General features: G+C 35.5%; 1 protein-coding gene across 1 annotated transcript; it reads right to left on the bottom strand.

Annotated features, from left to right (window-relative positions):
* Nucleotides 1–314: 314 nt before the first annotated feature.
* Nucleotides 315–16,043, bottom strand: LOC104616018 (transcription initiation factor TFIID subunit 2-like). The gene is made up of 8 exons (XM_010296274.1): nucleotides 15,991–16,043; nucleotides 14,415–14,469; nucleotides 13,455–13,615; nucleotides 4,536–4,654; nucleotides 3,045–3,186; nucleotides 2,439–2,670; nucleotides 1,006–1,190; nucleotides 315–432 (listed from the first exon to the last, which is right to left on the bottom strand). The coding sequence occupies exons 1-8, from the start codon at nucleotides 16,041–16,043 to the stop codon at nucleotides 315–317; spliced, it is 1,065 nt and encodes a 354-aa protein (XP_010294576.1).
* Between the last annotated feature and the right edge of the window lie 461 nt (nucleotides 16,044–16,504).

Genomic DNA, 16,504 nt, shown 5'->3' with positions numbered 1-16,504 from the left:
GTGATTCTGTGATTCTGTGTGATTCTGTAAATTTCCAGGTGCCAAAGCACAGTACAATACTCAAGTACCAATAATCTCTGAGAGCAGACATGTTCAATCTCTGCAGTCTTTGGAACCTTTATATCTCACATTCTCCTTTCAAACAAAAATTCTCATGGATTTTCATATATTGAGCGGCACTTTTTGGCTTTTTTGTTTTTTGCATTCTTCTACAGTTACTATTTCACTTATTCTTCTGATAAAATGCAACATGCAAACTAAAATTTGATTGCCTAGATTTACACCATTTTCTAGAGAGTACAACAGTAAAATACTTACCAGGACATTCTTGATATAAAACATCCAAAGAATTGCTGGGCCAGGGCCTGTGCTAAGCACCTCCTTGTCAGTGGAGTTTCATCTATAATCATTGCGCTGTGTAAGAGATTTGTGCTGGACCCCCATAAAAAGAAAATAACACAACATGAGCATAAGCTCCAAAGAAACAAAGTAGAGACCTTGCTTAAAAAATAATAATAATAAAAAAATAATTCCTTCACTGGTTTTTCAATGAGACAGTAACATTTTTTTTTTTTTAATACCTTTAATCCAGGCAGATCTCCTGCTACTATAATCTGTATAAAAAGTGTAAAGCCAAAGTAGTTTCTTTTAACTGGCAAAACTCTTTTGGACTCCTGGTACCCTACCCCAACTGACAAAAATAATACATAATCAAATATCTGCACGTAATTTGATCTTAAATATTTCATGCATGGTGTCTCTAATTCAGAAGAAAACCTCTGCCCATATTTTCTTAAAGAAGATACAAATCCAACATCTTTGTAACAGATAAAATTGGAAATGGTGTTAAAAGCCTGTAATGTTAACACAAGCCAGCCTTTTCAAACGAGAGAGCCCAAAACTCAGGCTATAAAAATACTAAAAGCTTCACATATTTCTCAGTAGTCTTGATCTAGAGCTTCTAAGCCTGTGGATTTAAAAGGTGTAATTTTCTCAAATACTAACCTGAAAATACTCATGGATGCATAAGCGGCTACTTCAACATAAGCTTCATCTATAAAAACAGTTTTGAAACAGGAGTATGGATAACGGCAGGTAAGAATCTCTTCATAAAACTCAAACACCTCGTGAAGATATGAGGTGGTATGTTTGAGCAATGGAAGTAGTTGTGGTAAGCAGAAGTGAGTCACCTACAATCAAAGGAAAATTCGGTACAAGACTGATGAGTAGATTTAAATCCATAAACATCAAGTATATTACAAAAAAACCCCACAACACAACAAAAATAGAGCTGTTGTAAATTTAACAGAAAAAAGGATTTTCAAGCTGTGATAATGACTATCACGTCAGAAAAGCGCACCAGGATGTCCCTCTTAACTGAAAGCAACAACAGGAAAATAATTTTTAGTAGACAATGCACAATAAAAATGTCTACCTAGTGATGTCTATCATTTAAAAACACATGACATTTTTCTTTGATTTTGCAATCCAGTGTCGTTTGGAAATAATATTTTTCTTTTATGCAGTAAAGAATTAGCTATTTTCAAATCAGTCAAGTAGTGTTACTGTTTAGAAGATTTTTTACAGCTAAAACTACAAGTAACCTTTGATATCACTGTTTTTTCCGTAAACTTATGATGCAGCCAGTGATGCTGAATTCAGCAGTGACACAGAAACCAAGCTGAGAATGATATATATCTTTAAGTCAGCTCTATAGAAGTCAAGCTCTACAGAAATTTATCAGTTTGGATTTTTCAAATATCAACAACTGATTTTCTTTTTTTTTTTTTTTTTTAACAGCTATTACCTTTCACAAGCGAGTATGTCCAACCAGTCAACCAGTAAAAGTCAACAGAGTATCATTGTTGATGAGTAAAATCTGATGTTTGGCTTTGGATTAAGTAAAACATAGCTATTTCGCAGTATTTTCCTATCATGCTTACAAAAGAATATACAAGCCAGTCTTTATGCTGAACTGGTAACGTCAACTGCCTGCCAAATCCACCCTTACCCAATCTGAAACGACACATGTAAGTAATAAACTGGTGGACTTCAACATTATGGCAACAATCTATCAAGAGTGAAAACCCAATGTCAAATTTAGTTTAGAAGACTACTCAATTGTGTAGCAATAATTTTCACCTACTAGCAGTAACAGGATGGGTTTAAAGCTATTTTGAGAAACATGGTGTTACCAACTCCAATCAAATTAGCCCCATAAATTCAGGCATAAATGGAATTATTGCTCATTCAAGGCTTTACTTTGGAGATAAATTTAAATACAAGCATTACGAGACAAGTTTTATCATATATGTACTAATGGCGGCCATGTCTAGACATACTCATATTTGACCAACTTATACTGGTTGCAACATAAAAATAGCCACTAGCTCTTTAAAAAAACAAAAAAAACCAGAGGCCTCTATGAAGATTATTACCTCATGCATGTATGGATCAACAAGTATTTCAAAAGGTCCTATCGCCAAGGAGATGTTAGAAGCTGCTGTTGGAATAGTCAGCATGTAATGAAAAGTCTTCTTTCTCATATCGTGGGTATATACAGTTTCCACCAAATCGCCATTCGAAACAGCCACCATTGCAGCATCTACAGTATACTCAAGTTTCCAGGTACACAACTCAGAATATGAATCAACACAAGGAAACCAAAATCTAGGGAAGTTAGGATTGGGGGGAAAAAAATGGTTAACAGTTATACTTAACAATTATACTATCTCTCTCAGAGATGATTTTTCTCTCAAGTTCCAAACTATAATCTTAAATACTTTGAATGTTGACATACTGACTCCTACTACACATTAATTTTATAAAGCACTACAAGTTTCTTTGACATTACCTCCTGCGGAGCTATAAAGACTAGAAATCCTAATCACTAATCATTAGATGCTACTTCACATAGGTAAGCTCCTTTCAAACACAAATTAAGTCTTAGAATTTTTCAAACTTACAAGAATTCAAACAAATAATTTCCTACACTGAGATTAAATAGGAAATCCAGTCTAACATTCAAAAGGTAGTTTTCTTACCTTGTAGAATTTTGATAACCACATGAAAAGACATGAGCCCCTCTTTCTGCCATGCTGCCCTCCATGTTGGGTACCACAAAATGAAGGCCTCCTTTTGGCTGGTCCAGAGAAAAGTTTATATGCACCTTCAGGACTTTTAACTCTGCAGCATATCAAGACCAAAGTTAGAGTAAATATATACAACTTCTATGAAAGTTATTTCAGAATAATCATTCAGTTTTGGACTCTTGGTCTTTCAAGATTATGTGTTTAATTTGTTCCCATGGATCTCCACATCTGCTTACAAAGCGCAGCTCAAAAGCTTACAAAACTGAGACCTCTTAAGCAGAACTTACAGGATGTTAATTTATAAGAATCTTTATTGATTAATAAAAACTGCAGTTGGAGTTACATTTCATCTTCCAAATCCCCAATAGTAAAGAACCTTTATACAGTGCTTGTACCATAACCATGATCTCCTTTGAACCCTGCTGAAATTTTCTACAAAAACTGCGTGTAACAGGCACATTCTTAAAAGACATGTTATTGCCATTTGCAGTTTCTTAAAACCTCTTATTATAGTTAAAGCTTTTCCTGTAACTGAAGTGTCTTTGCTTTGGTTTAGTTTCACAGAAATCTCACCTATGAATAGGCTGGCAAGAACAGAAATTCAGGCATATGTGAAATTTATCCAACAAGTCATTTTGGCATTCAGACTTTGAAAAGAAAAAATTATACCTGTTTGAATATTTTCCCTTCTAGGCTTGCAAGTAACACAACAGGAACTTAAACAAAATTTAAAATAAACAAAAGTGTCTTTTCCATTAAGGTGTATCTGACAACACTGAGTCAGCTTCATGATATAGTTGTTTTTTCTCTCACAGGTCTCACAAATCCATGGGAAAAACTGATAAAACCATATATGAAAACAAATACAAGAACCTAATAAAATCCATGTAAGAAAATAACCAATGTTGGAGGGTAATTTATTAAAAAAGTTACTTGTTCCACAATCTAGTATGCCAGTTTATGAAGTAGTCTATTTTTCACTATCGAATCAGTTTTAAACCAAGCATTCTTCAAAGTGAGATGGGAAAAAATTAATGTAGCTTTTTAAACAACACGCAGAGAGGCATATCTCCTTGTAAATTCTTTTCTTTGTTGGCTCATACATATTGCAAGCAGCTTCAAACAGTTACAATTTAGCACCCAATATAATCCATTACACCCACATCCTCATGTATAGTTCTGGCTCATGACCACCCAAGAGCTTGTTTGTAAAGGGTGTTGAGAAACCTTGCAACCACTTCTCCATATTACCAAGAAGCGTGAAGGTATTTTTTCAGACTTTGACTAGAAAAATATAGGTGAGGAAAAAGGAAGCAGTAACCACCATTTCATAATGTAACGCTATTTCTATTTATTTAAATCCACTATCTTCCTATGCAAACTCACAGCTAACAACTCTACGGCATCTTAAATTAAGTGTTTGGTATGGTCTCTTTACTTTACCATCAACATGTTTCCACAACTCTGAGGGAACCTTAATGCAGAGTTCTCCGTTTCCAGCATCTGGGTCCACAGCACTGACTGCAGCAGCATAGGCATTGGAAAAATAGTTGAGATTCCTCCTGTCAGAAATACCCAGTTAATTCTTAAAGTACATGCTGAACTACAAAATACAACTTTTGAACTTACAGAATTTCTATACTGAATTTCGTGGTGCATGAAAACAAGTGTTTTGTTGTGGTTTTGAAGGAGCGAAGGAACAAAGGAGTAAAGATTAGATTCCAAAAATCAGAACCTAAAACTAAGCTTATAGAATTGATCCACAATCAAAAAGACTTAAGCAGTAATAACGCCCAGTAAATGCTCAGTGCTCTTTACTTCCCAATAAGAATAATATTTATGCTTATTGGGATAGCATTTAAAAATTCTTGTTTTGGAAAATTTTGGATTAAGTTTGTACGTTTATTCTAAAGATCTGTCTTGAAGATCTGCCTCCTCATATATTGCAGTTTTGCTTTTTTGTTGCTTTTCCAAATGTAGTAAGATTTTAGCTTAGCAATGGTGTTTTTCCCCTCTCTTAGCTTGATGGATAGGAATAGGGGTTTTTTTATGCTCTTTTAAGTATCACCTAAAATACTAGATGCTAGAGTTTTGGCTTTAATACACTAAAACACAGAAATATGCATTATAGTTTTTAGTCGCTAGAAACAATTTAAAAAAATGTTATCATCGTTTGTTTATTTAGGATGCAGACCCTAATTTCTGTAATGAGGTTTGAGCTGTTCAAGCTACTATATATTAGCTGCTAATTGACTGCACATTTCATTACAAAGTAATACCATTACTTCAGTTGTGGCTTAGATTAACTGTTTTCTACTGAAATGCACAGGGACATGCATGTCTGCTGTTACAGTGGTTATGAGCAGGATGTCATCGTCTTATTATTTAATGCGATTATGTTCAGATGCTGGAGGACTGACCAATCAAGTTAAAAAATAACCTTGGTTATCTTTACGCTACAGCTTTTATACTTTTTCAAAATGGATTTTTAAACTCTGTAAAACATGGAAGCAACACCTTTATTAATTCTAATCCTCTAGGATACAGAGTTCTTCAAAAGCTTGCACAACTGTATGGCTGAAGAGAAAGTGTTTGAATTACTGATCACCTTTCTTTCCAGAATATCAAGCATTTAGATGTGTACCACTGATCAATCCAACCACTGTGGTGGCAAAGTTGCAATTAAGCATAAAGCTATCTGCAGCGTTACTTCACCACAGTTGAGTAACTTAACTTTTAGCTGTGGATTCCACTCTTCCATGGAATCTGAAGTCCACACAAAGCAGACATGATCTCATTTCAGGATTTTACTTTCATCTAACCATTCATCTATTCACCACCCACAGAGAAAACAGCATTCAACCCAAACTACAGTACCTTATTTGGAAGAATGAAGGGTAATTACCCATGCCAGGATGATGCTACAAGTCTAGGTATGTCAAACACCATGCTTATATTCCTAGCCTTCCACATCTAAAAAACTTTGCTAAACACTGACATATATTGAGAACATATTTTCATACAGTTCTTGATCTTTGGCAATAATAGTGCACAAATTCCCTGGCACCGTTACCAAGACTGAGAATGTTAGGAGCAGTAAACTTGTCTACTTTGCTTGGAAGCTTCTGAAAATAGGACGTGAATAGTAAATGGGAGCACATGAGCATAGAAATCCCAAGTTTTAATACATAATCACTTTTTCCTTTTTCATAGCTGGAGTGTACCTAAAGATAGGATACAATGCCAAAAAGTTTTAGAAGCACGAGGTTAAATTCGTACACTGGAATATACTATAACTTCAGCTCTGATTCCAGAACAATTCAAACCAGTTTGAACTCCAGCTGATGTGCTGTCTGCTAGTCTCAGCCACACATTCCTGCTCCCTCACTTATTAAGGAGACTACTGTTGATCCAATCCTGCAGTGATGCAGCAAAAGTGACAAATGGAAAAAAAAAAGTTTTTTTTTTTTCCCCCCAGACACAATTCAGTGGGTTTAGCTCCCTGATTTAACACACTGAGGGGTCAAGGAAGTGCTACTACTAAGGCATGGGAGACTGTCAGTGAAATCATAACCACCCAAACTGATGTTGCTTTAAGCTGTCTTCAAATGGCATCCTCAGAAGGCAAAGAATACCACTGGAAAAACTCTCTTTAAAAGACAACTGCATGACTAAAAACTATCTTTGTAATTAAAGAAACTAGCAACAGAAAACAACAGTACCATTCTGAGAGACTGTAAAGTCTCAAACTCTTAAATTTTAATCTAAACTGGTTCTGAAAATTCACCATTACTGATAGGGGATCCCTTTCCAATAAATCAGTGAGAAATTTTTCCAAGTTTGAGGACTGTGGTGAACTTGTGGTTACATTTTAAACATCAATGGGTTCACAGACAGGAAAAGGTTATGATTTTATATCAAGAAAGGTAGACTTAACATTTTATGGAAAACAGTCTATTCTGATATTTCTATTTTTTGAAGTGTTCCAATTCAAATGGGTGACTCATTGTAAAAGGAATCCATTAGGGGCTTAGTACAATGGATTAATTTTTTCATAGGTTGAACTATTCTCAATAAACTGGATATGGTCATTTTAACAACAACAGAGCACATGCTGAAAGTTACAGCCCAAGGAACAAAGATACATTTTTGTAATGCTGAGTGTAGATTGACAAAGTAATATGCATTTGTGTTTCTTCCTGGTAGGGATACATTTTATTATCAGAATTCACCCAAAATGCTGTTAATTACAGACTAAGTGCATGCTTGTTGACTGACTGGAAACAAGCGCTCCTGCAGAGACTTATTTTTTAAAGCTACCCACTGATTCCAAAAACCTCCATGTCAACTTCCCATAGCATGTCTACTAGCTGCAGTGGTGTTACTTAACAGTTACACAGCCCAAACATATAGTCTATAAAACCACTTTCTATCCTACACTATTTAACATCAACTTGGCAAAGGACATTCTTTGAGCCACATGTAATTCATTACTCTTCATTACCTGCAATTCATTTACAATTCTACTTTGCTTCCCAGCTACAATTAGCACTTGGTCTTGGAGTCCAACCCCAAAATATATGACACAGTGTATGTTACATATAACATTTTATAGATCTATAATACGTACACATATAAGTAATTTATTAATAAGGCAAAAATCTGAGTCTTTGGCACACTGAAAAACCTAATTTTCATTCTTGCTCAAGGTTAAGACCTTTGCCATCTTTATCTTCAAAAGTTCTCTATACCTATGTTTATTTCTAACAAAGTATATTATGAATTTACAACTAGATAAGCATCATACCAGTGGCAATGAAAGCTAGTTATTGCAGCAAAACAACACATGCTCCATCCACCAGTATTTTTTCTGTTTTGTGCATTGGTTAAAGGCTTGATCTCTGACTTCTCAGAAGACAGTATATTGCAAGACATGCCCTGAAGGCTACTCTCTCTCACAACTTATGGTAACTAAAGAGACAGTGAGGATATCCAAACATCTTCATATTTTTAATGTTTAAAAACTATAGGCTTCAAGTTGAAAAAACAAAAAAGAAAAAGCTGAACTAGTGAATGAACAGGTATACACTGCCAAGGGTTAAAATTACACTGAAGAGTGTACATATGCATAGGAAAGCATTATGCACACGTTAGCTACCTATACAAAAATATATCTTCCTTTACACTGAAATAATAATAAAATGCAATAGCTTCTCAACCCTTCACCATAGTTATCACACAAACATGTGAAGCACATAACCAGGTAACTGCGGGATCATCATAAACTTCACTCATCACAGATCAAACCACTGCATCAAAACTCCAAACTTTTGCTGTGGCTATTTAACACTTTACAAACCTACCCACAGAATTAAGAAAACTGATCTCCTTTGCCTGTTTTAACATAAAAGGGGCTGAGATACAAGCAGTTGTCTCAGGAGTCAGAATACACTCTGTGGGATTTCTGCATACTATAGCCTGGAAAAATAAATCCGACTTCCCTTATACTGATAAAATCGAGAAAGCAACAATTTACAAGGAAAAGAGGGAAGATGAGGAGGACAGAGGTGGGTGTAACACTCAATAACAGCCCTAAGACAGGACCATTCTCTAGACATTCTCCAACACTATTTTCAGTTTTTGCAAGATTTCAAACTCTTCCTTAGAAGTATAAGCAAAATGGGATTCTCTGCCACCTCGTGTACACATGGTAAAACTACGGGAATTATTTTATACTTTACAACACCGTTCAGATGTTTGTTCAGCCAGGGACAAAGCGACTGCATTACGTAAGTTCATCCATCCACTCTGATATGAAAAAGCTACAATGTTCTGAAGCCTCAGGAGGAAATTACAAGATGGAAAACCAACTTTACTTCTAGTAAAAGTTCTTTCAGTTGTTACCTGAAATTATGCTTTGGGATTCACAGATAAACTGGCAGTGGTACCAAAGCTGAAAATATACTGAATACACTACTTAAAGGTTTCTAACATTTCCTAAAAAAAAAATCACCAATTTTTAATTACCTTTTTATTGAGGGTTATTTTGTCATTCAGCAGAAGCGACAATACACAAGACAAAAAAAAAAAATTGTTTCACCTTCTGCAACACTGTGAAATGACAGAGACCACATCTCAACGATTTTTGCATCAATAGATGACAAAACCCAAAAGCATTACTTGAACTGAAAGCAAGTTGAATATTCAAATTCAAAATACAAAGACCTGATCTGACAGAAGATCTCACCCAAGAAGTAGCAGAGAGCATCATGGTAAGACAAACAATTTCAGATGGCGCTGCTTGTGTTTCATAGATGAAGCTCTCTTTAATCTTGACTTTCTCAACCCTCTTTTAACGATGTTTTCTTGCATGCCAAAATTTGCATAACAAACAATTAACTACTTCACTCAACATTCACCTCATATCAGCAAACACAGCTCAAGTCATGGATGCTGTAGGAAGTCTTCCCAAAGAAATAATTATAGGTGCTTTAAATACAGAATTTTCCATTTAAATTGAATTCTGTTGCTAACTAAGGGATTAAGAAGCCTTTAAAATACTTTAACTTTTTTATCAAAGTTCGGAGCGAGTCCATTAAATTAAGAACTTTTTCTACATACTGTATATATTCTTTTAGAAATCAACATTTAAGAAAACCAAAAGCATTATCAAAAGCAAGAAAATGTTTATATATAAAACCTTACAACTTGAACTTATTTTTTATTTGCTACACACCACAGGAAAGAGTAAAGATATAAAACAAATTATTTTAAATAAACAGGTTGCCAAGAACCATCTTAATTTCACATTTACTATTTCGATAGACCACTGAAGAAAACCATCCAAAAGGTAACAATCCCTCTAATGCTAGAAAGAAAACATGACTAACCTGTGTCCTCTTCAAAATAATTGATACACCTAGTTCAGCAACAAGGGTACAAAGGACATCATCACTAAACATGCCACAACAAACGAGAACTTGGAAGAGATGACCAGCAGAGCAAGGACTGATTAAATACAAAGACTACTACAAACCACTGCTGTTTCTAAAAACAGTTCTTTGTAAAGAAGGGCAAAGGAAACTCACATACAAGTTTTTTTTGACGTACTAATTCTAGAGTTTTTAGATTTCTAATATTTCTGTTTGTAATCTCAAAACTTACCAACCATCATGCTTGATACCCAATTGTGACCAGGTATTTCAATGGAAAAAATACATATTTCATGTAATACTTTGTAACCCATGTAGCCTTTGACTTCTGAGATAGAGGCATGCTAGTTTTTTGTTAAGAACATTTGGTGTCCTCTGTCATAACTATGAATAACACAGGAGTTACGAAATACAGAGACTTTCTACTAAGTCTGAATAGCTACTCACACTGTAGCCTTGTGTGTATCAGGATCTTACTTTGTATGCATTGTCCTCAAATTTCGTTTATTGCTCTTAAACAGGATAAAATGAAAAAAAGGATAATGTTCCACTACACCACTAGGACGCTAAACACAGAAATCCACTTTCTCCATAAAATGATAGAGCTATCCCTCCTGAACCCTTGCTTAACATAACTGAGTGTTCACTCTAATAATTTTAAGTGCTGTTCCTTTCTCACATCTTCTGAAAGTTATGCAGGACTCAGTTATTACAGAATCACAGGACACTTGAGGTTGGAAGGGACCTCAGGAGGTCATCTGGTCCAGCCCATCTGCTGAAGCAGGGCCACCTAGAGTTGGTTACACAGGACCATGTCTAGACAGCTTCTGAGTATCTCCAAGGACGGAAACTCCACAACCTCCCTCTGCAAACTGTCCCAGTGCTCAATCACCCTCACAGTAAAAAAAGTGTTTCCTGAAGTTCAGAGGGAACCTCCCGTGTTTCAGTTCGTGTCTGTTGCCTCTGGCCCTGCCAGTGGACACACGTTAAAATACATGAAATTCCATCTGAATACAAGAAAATGCTTTTCTACTGTGAGGGTGAAACACTGGAGCAGGTTAACCAGGAAAATTGCACTTTCCATCCTTGGAGATACTCAAAACCCAGCTGGACAGAGCACTGTGCAACCTGCTCTAGCTGACCCTGCTTGAGCAGTGGGGTTGGACCAAGTGATCTCAATAGGTCCTTTTCAACTAAAAGGACTCTGAGAGTTCGTATCAGCCACTGTCAAACATGTATAGCACTTTCATTAGAAGTTCTTTAACAATCCAGCAAACTGTAAATTCAACCAAGCCAGCCAAAAGAAGGTGTGAAAACATGAATATAAATTTCAGTAAAAGCAAGAGAATACTTAGTGAAAACATTTGCCAGTGGCACTCTCTTACCAAAAAACAGATAGGAGATTTTTACCAAAGTCTCTTCCCTTATCATTTCCCCAAAAACATGTAGGAAGCTACATGTTTTTAAACTTGCTCTTCAGTATCAGATGGTGAATAAATGTGAAAATCTTCCTTTCAAATTTCAAAGTGAATTTAGGTAACATTCTAGGACTTATACCCTAATTTACAATGCTAATAAATAATGAAAGTTTGATTCCTTAGGAAAGACCAAAAGTTTTACTTTCTAGCTCTTCGGAACAATTAGAATCTCCCCGATGAGGGCCCTGAATTTTGGACTTACCAAGCAACAGCAGCAGCAGCAGCAACAACAAAATCAAGTCACAAAACAGACAGAAATTACAGAATTAATAGACTCAAGTGGTTTGGTATCAGGACTCAAACAGAACTTCAGAACTCTGATATCCAATTCAGTGTCCTATATAAATTAACATTGTATTTGCAAATTGAATTACTGAAACTCTTGTGTTAGTGATGAACAAAGGAATATAGAGTCCCTGCCATAAACAGTTCAAATCCAAGGCCACATAACTTAGGATAAAAAGTAGTACGTGAATCTCAGTAACTGAATAACAGAAGTTCTCTTCAATATTGTAGTTTTCAGACAACAATCACAGAAGTTAAGTCAGGTTTAACCTGAAAAGTGAGATGGGCTAAGAAACATTTCAAAGGCTCTAGTCATTAAGCCAATGGGTAGACAACCTCTTATAGATCTAGTGGTATCATTTGAGAATGACACTATTCTCACAAGTCTAACTAGCAGGACTGTATGAACCCTCTGCAGTTTGCTTGGGAATAAGCCTAGCTAGTTCCTATCTGCCTTCATCAGTTGTATGAGTTAACCAAGGTGATATCACCTCTAAAGCTCAGCTAGCAAATCTCTCAGAGCAATCACTGTCGAAAGGGACACAACAAATAGCTGAAGAACAGCAATAAGCATCTTTATTTAGTAGTCTAATAGTTAACCAGATACAGGCACATGATTTGCCTTATTCCTATTAGAATCATACAACAGTTTGGGTTGCAAGGGACTTTTAAAGGCCACCTAGTCCAACGCCTCTGCAAAAAGCAGGGACATCTTCAACTAGACCAGCTTGCTCAGAGCCCCATCCAGTCTGACCTTGAATGTTTCCAGGGATGGGGCATGCTACTTTTTTCAAAGTAATAAGCTAATTCTATATAAGGCTATCTAGACATTTTTAATAAAATCAGATACTATTCTTACAAAATCTTACTAGGAAAATGGGAAATATTCCCAAGAACTTTGATACCATATGAATATTCTTAGGTTTAAAAATAGGAAGGAACAAAAATGATCATCCAATCTGACACTAAAAATCATCAAAATCAGGACAATTTTTGTAGGAGAAATTACCATAATAGTTTTTGTCTACATATTATACTGATGCAACCAAACTGATTTACCCAACTATGCTATGGAGTAAAAAACAAACAAGAAACCACAAAAAAAACCCCCACAAAACGTCAAACTGAAGGCAATCCTCTCATGTGGAACTCTCATATGAATGTAGTTGCAACCCTGTAAAATGTTCTCTACAATATAAATAAAATGCTATTGCCACAATAATGTAACCAAATTTTCTTTAATTAAATGAGCATAAAGGTTGGGCATAGATAAACCTTTAAGTCCATCAAAGCTAAAACATTTTAGCCAAAGACATTTTCTTACCAGGGAAAAAACACATGAGAAGGATAGTTTCCTAAAACACTGAGAACACAACTGGCATCCACTACTTCCCCCCCTCCCCCCAAGTACTTTTAAAAAAGTTTCTGATACTTCTAAAAAAACAAAACAAAGACATGTTTATAAAAGAATTTCTAAAGACAACTAGCATAAGACTCAAAATTATTGCCAAAATACTTTCCCCAAATTAAGTCACCATAGTTGTTTCTGTATGAAACTTATGTTACCATTAGGAAACCACCAGGTCAAACTTGCCAGTACAATAAAATGGGTCATGCTTAACAGCAACGGAAGACACTACACCTGCAGTTTTAAACACATCACTTACTGTTTTGACTCATGGTGACAAACCTCCAGCGTTGGATCATTGTAGATGAAAGCTGCTTCTAAATCGTTGACTCTTACTCTGTAAATCCGGCACTGTTTACTGTTCAGTTTGATTCTATTCAGGTTTGCAACAGTGGGAAATATTGTCAGTTCCACATAACCCTATGAAAACACAAATCAAAACCTTCTATAAAATCTTTACCAATTCACAAAGTAGATATATATTAAAAAATTCTTATTAATGCATTTCAAAGGAAAATTGTAGGTAAAAATATTAATTTTTTATTTTAAAATGTAATTGGTTTGCCCTTTCAAATGTCTAGGATACTTTTTCTTTCATATCATTTAACATGCATTTTCCCCGCTGTGAAATAAAACAAAACAATAAATTTCAAAATCACTGACAATCATCCTTGTTTTAGTGGAAATAATCTGCCTCTATTGACCAGATTTCAAGTTACTAGCATCACTGTATTTTTATCACTGTGTTTTAAGTTTTGGTATCTGAACTTGAGACAATGATTTTTAAAACCTAAGCAGAATCCATTTATGTAGGTATCTAAATTCATAAAAAGCCTCAATGACCTCAGGCCTGAAATTGTGAAAGTCTCTTCAAACCCCACATATAAGCTAAAAAACTATAAACCTATCCCTAACGTCAGCTAACACTGTGTTGAATTTCCATTTTGAAGTGCAAGTTGCTTTGTAATACTATTTACAATGCAGTGACCTTCTTGTAGAAAGCTTTTACTTACAAAGATTAAAGTAATCACAATTAGAAGGTATTTCATTTGACGCATCTCAAGGAGTGACAGACTTATGAGAGGCATCAGATTACAAAGTATAAAATATAACGAAGATGAAGAACATAATTAGCTTGTACGTGCAGTGTACTCTAAAAGCATGAAGAAAACCCAGACTTTTCATTTCTACTTTCACATTTTATTAAAAAAATACTTACTACAACAGACTTTCTCTGAAAATTTATGTTGTTGATACAAACTACTTGGTGAGTTGTGCTGGAAAAAAAATATAATAATTTAAAATAAGTAAAGCAATAAAATAATGCAAGCATTTAAATTATTTTAACCCAGCTTTAAAAAAATAAGAATTCATACATGATGTATGTATGCATAGATAAATACTGCTTATAGCATATATTTATATAAGGAGAATTCATGATGGTCTAAGTCTCTTACATGGTCCAAAATAAATAACGAATAAAAATTGCACACAAGGTCAGAAAAGTTCCAATAAAACCCAAGTATAGTATCACACCAGTATGAATATCACTAGTAATACAGGAAAATAACAACATTGCTTTTGAGCATCACATAACAGTACATAAAAATATAGTATTACTAATGGCATAAAACCAAGTTCTAATACTTCAGTGATGTGCAGTATTAGAAATGGCATGCAGCTGTACTATTTGCAGTCAGAGACCTGTGGAAAATTTACCTAGTGAGTTGACTCTCATACATAATTTATGTAAGCAGGTACTATACATAAAAAAAGTAATAGTATGTGCTTTTACAATTTGTATGTCGTTAGAATTTATTACTTTAAATAATGGTTAATTAATCCAGATAGGTATTTTAAACAAGTCAAATGCAGTTGCTTATATCTTGAATGACATATTAAAACTCCTGGTAAATAAAAACCTGATTTAAAAAATGGAACATAAAATAGTAATTCCAACTTTTTAAAAACTTTATAAGTTATTGCTATTTTCTTCTGTGGTAGATGGCATCTTCACCAAACTTCACAGTAGTGATATCCATGACTAAAGAGACAAGCTTGTAATAATTCAACTTTCATGCCACATCACAAATTATATGCACATACTCATGTACCCTGTGCAATAAAGTGAATTTGCTTCGGTTGAGCAAGTTCAATAAAAATTCCTACAAGAAAATTGTAACATCTAGTATCCAACGATGGATTCAACCATTACCTACACATTAAAATGTATAAGACTACAAGAGTGATTCTATTTAGAAATACATTTATGTTACAGATTTATAAAGGAATCAAGAAGCTATAAACAGAAATACATAAAGATCCACGGAAATCTACAACCAACTGCTTTACAGCTTGGTTACAACCAAAATAATGACTGTAAAAGTGACAATTTGCTTAACAATGCTACTTGCTGCAAATGCAAGGATTTTTTTATATGTATAAAAAAGCCCTTAAGACATAAGGGTTTAACACAGCAGTAAGAATGAAACATGGTAGCATGGTCTGTAGTGCTGACATTGTGTGGAGAGATCTCCAAGGTTTGAAGAGCACAATGTAAATATCTTTGCAAGATGAGACTACATGGTTGACACACTCACTGTCCATGAGTGAGTCCATTTATAAAAAATATAAATAAATAAATACACCTACAACACACATTTTCTAAGTGCAAGCTACACCATACGCAAGAGTTCCAACCTTCTCAGGTAAGTAATTACTGATCAGCCTGGGGCCTGTTTCAAACGTGCACTGCTCTCAAGCACAGCAACTTTAAAAAAAAAGTGGATACTTATAATTTATATGGTCTTGGGCTCTCAAATCCTTTGTCTCCTTTCTTCCTATTCATCCTGAACAGCAGGACTAAACACACACTGCTGACCGTCAGACTGGCATCAACATCATCCTCGCCTGATGGGTCCTTCGATTTTTCCGCGTGTCAGGTCGTATTTTATCACTCATCTCCCCAGTGGCTCTATGACTCCCAACAGTCAGGCATCTTCAGCTCGAGTAAGCACCATAGTTAATGCACAAACAACATTCAGTCTTTCTACATAACCTTTTAAGAGTGCAGCACACAACCCCTCTCTCCACTAGTGGTACGATGACACCAGTTCAGAAGCGCTGCGTGCTTCCTTTCCGCAGAAACTACGTAAATTAACCGGCTCACGGAGCAGCGGAGGTGGAAGCTACTGAAGCAGCAAGGCCGCGGCCGGGGCGGCTGGGCAGGCGCTGCCGAGGGGTCCCCGCTCCTGGGACGGCCAGCTGGGGCAAGCACCCTCCGTCGACAAGCGGGAGAGCCGGTGCTGG

This window comes from Phaethon lepturus, unplaced genomic scaffold (genome assembly GCF_000687285.1).
Source record: "Phaethon lepturus isolate BGI_N335 unplaced genomic scaffold, ASM68728v1 scaffold26940, whole genome shotgun sequence".
Lineage (NCBI taxonomy): Eukaryota > Metazoa > Chordata > Aves > Phaethontiformes > Phaethontidae > Phaethon > Phaethon lepturus.
This window is presented reverse-complemented; position numbering and strand designations above follow the sequence as displayed.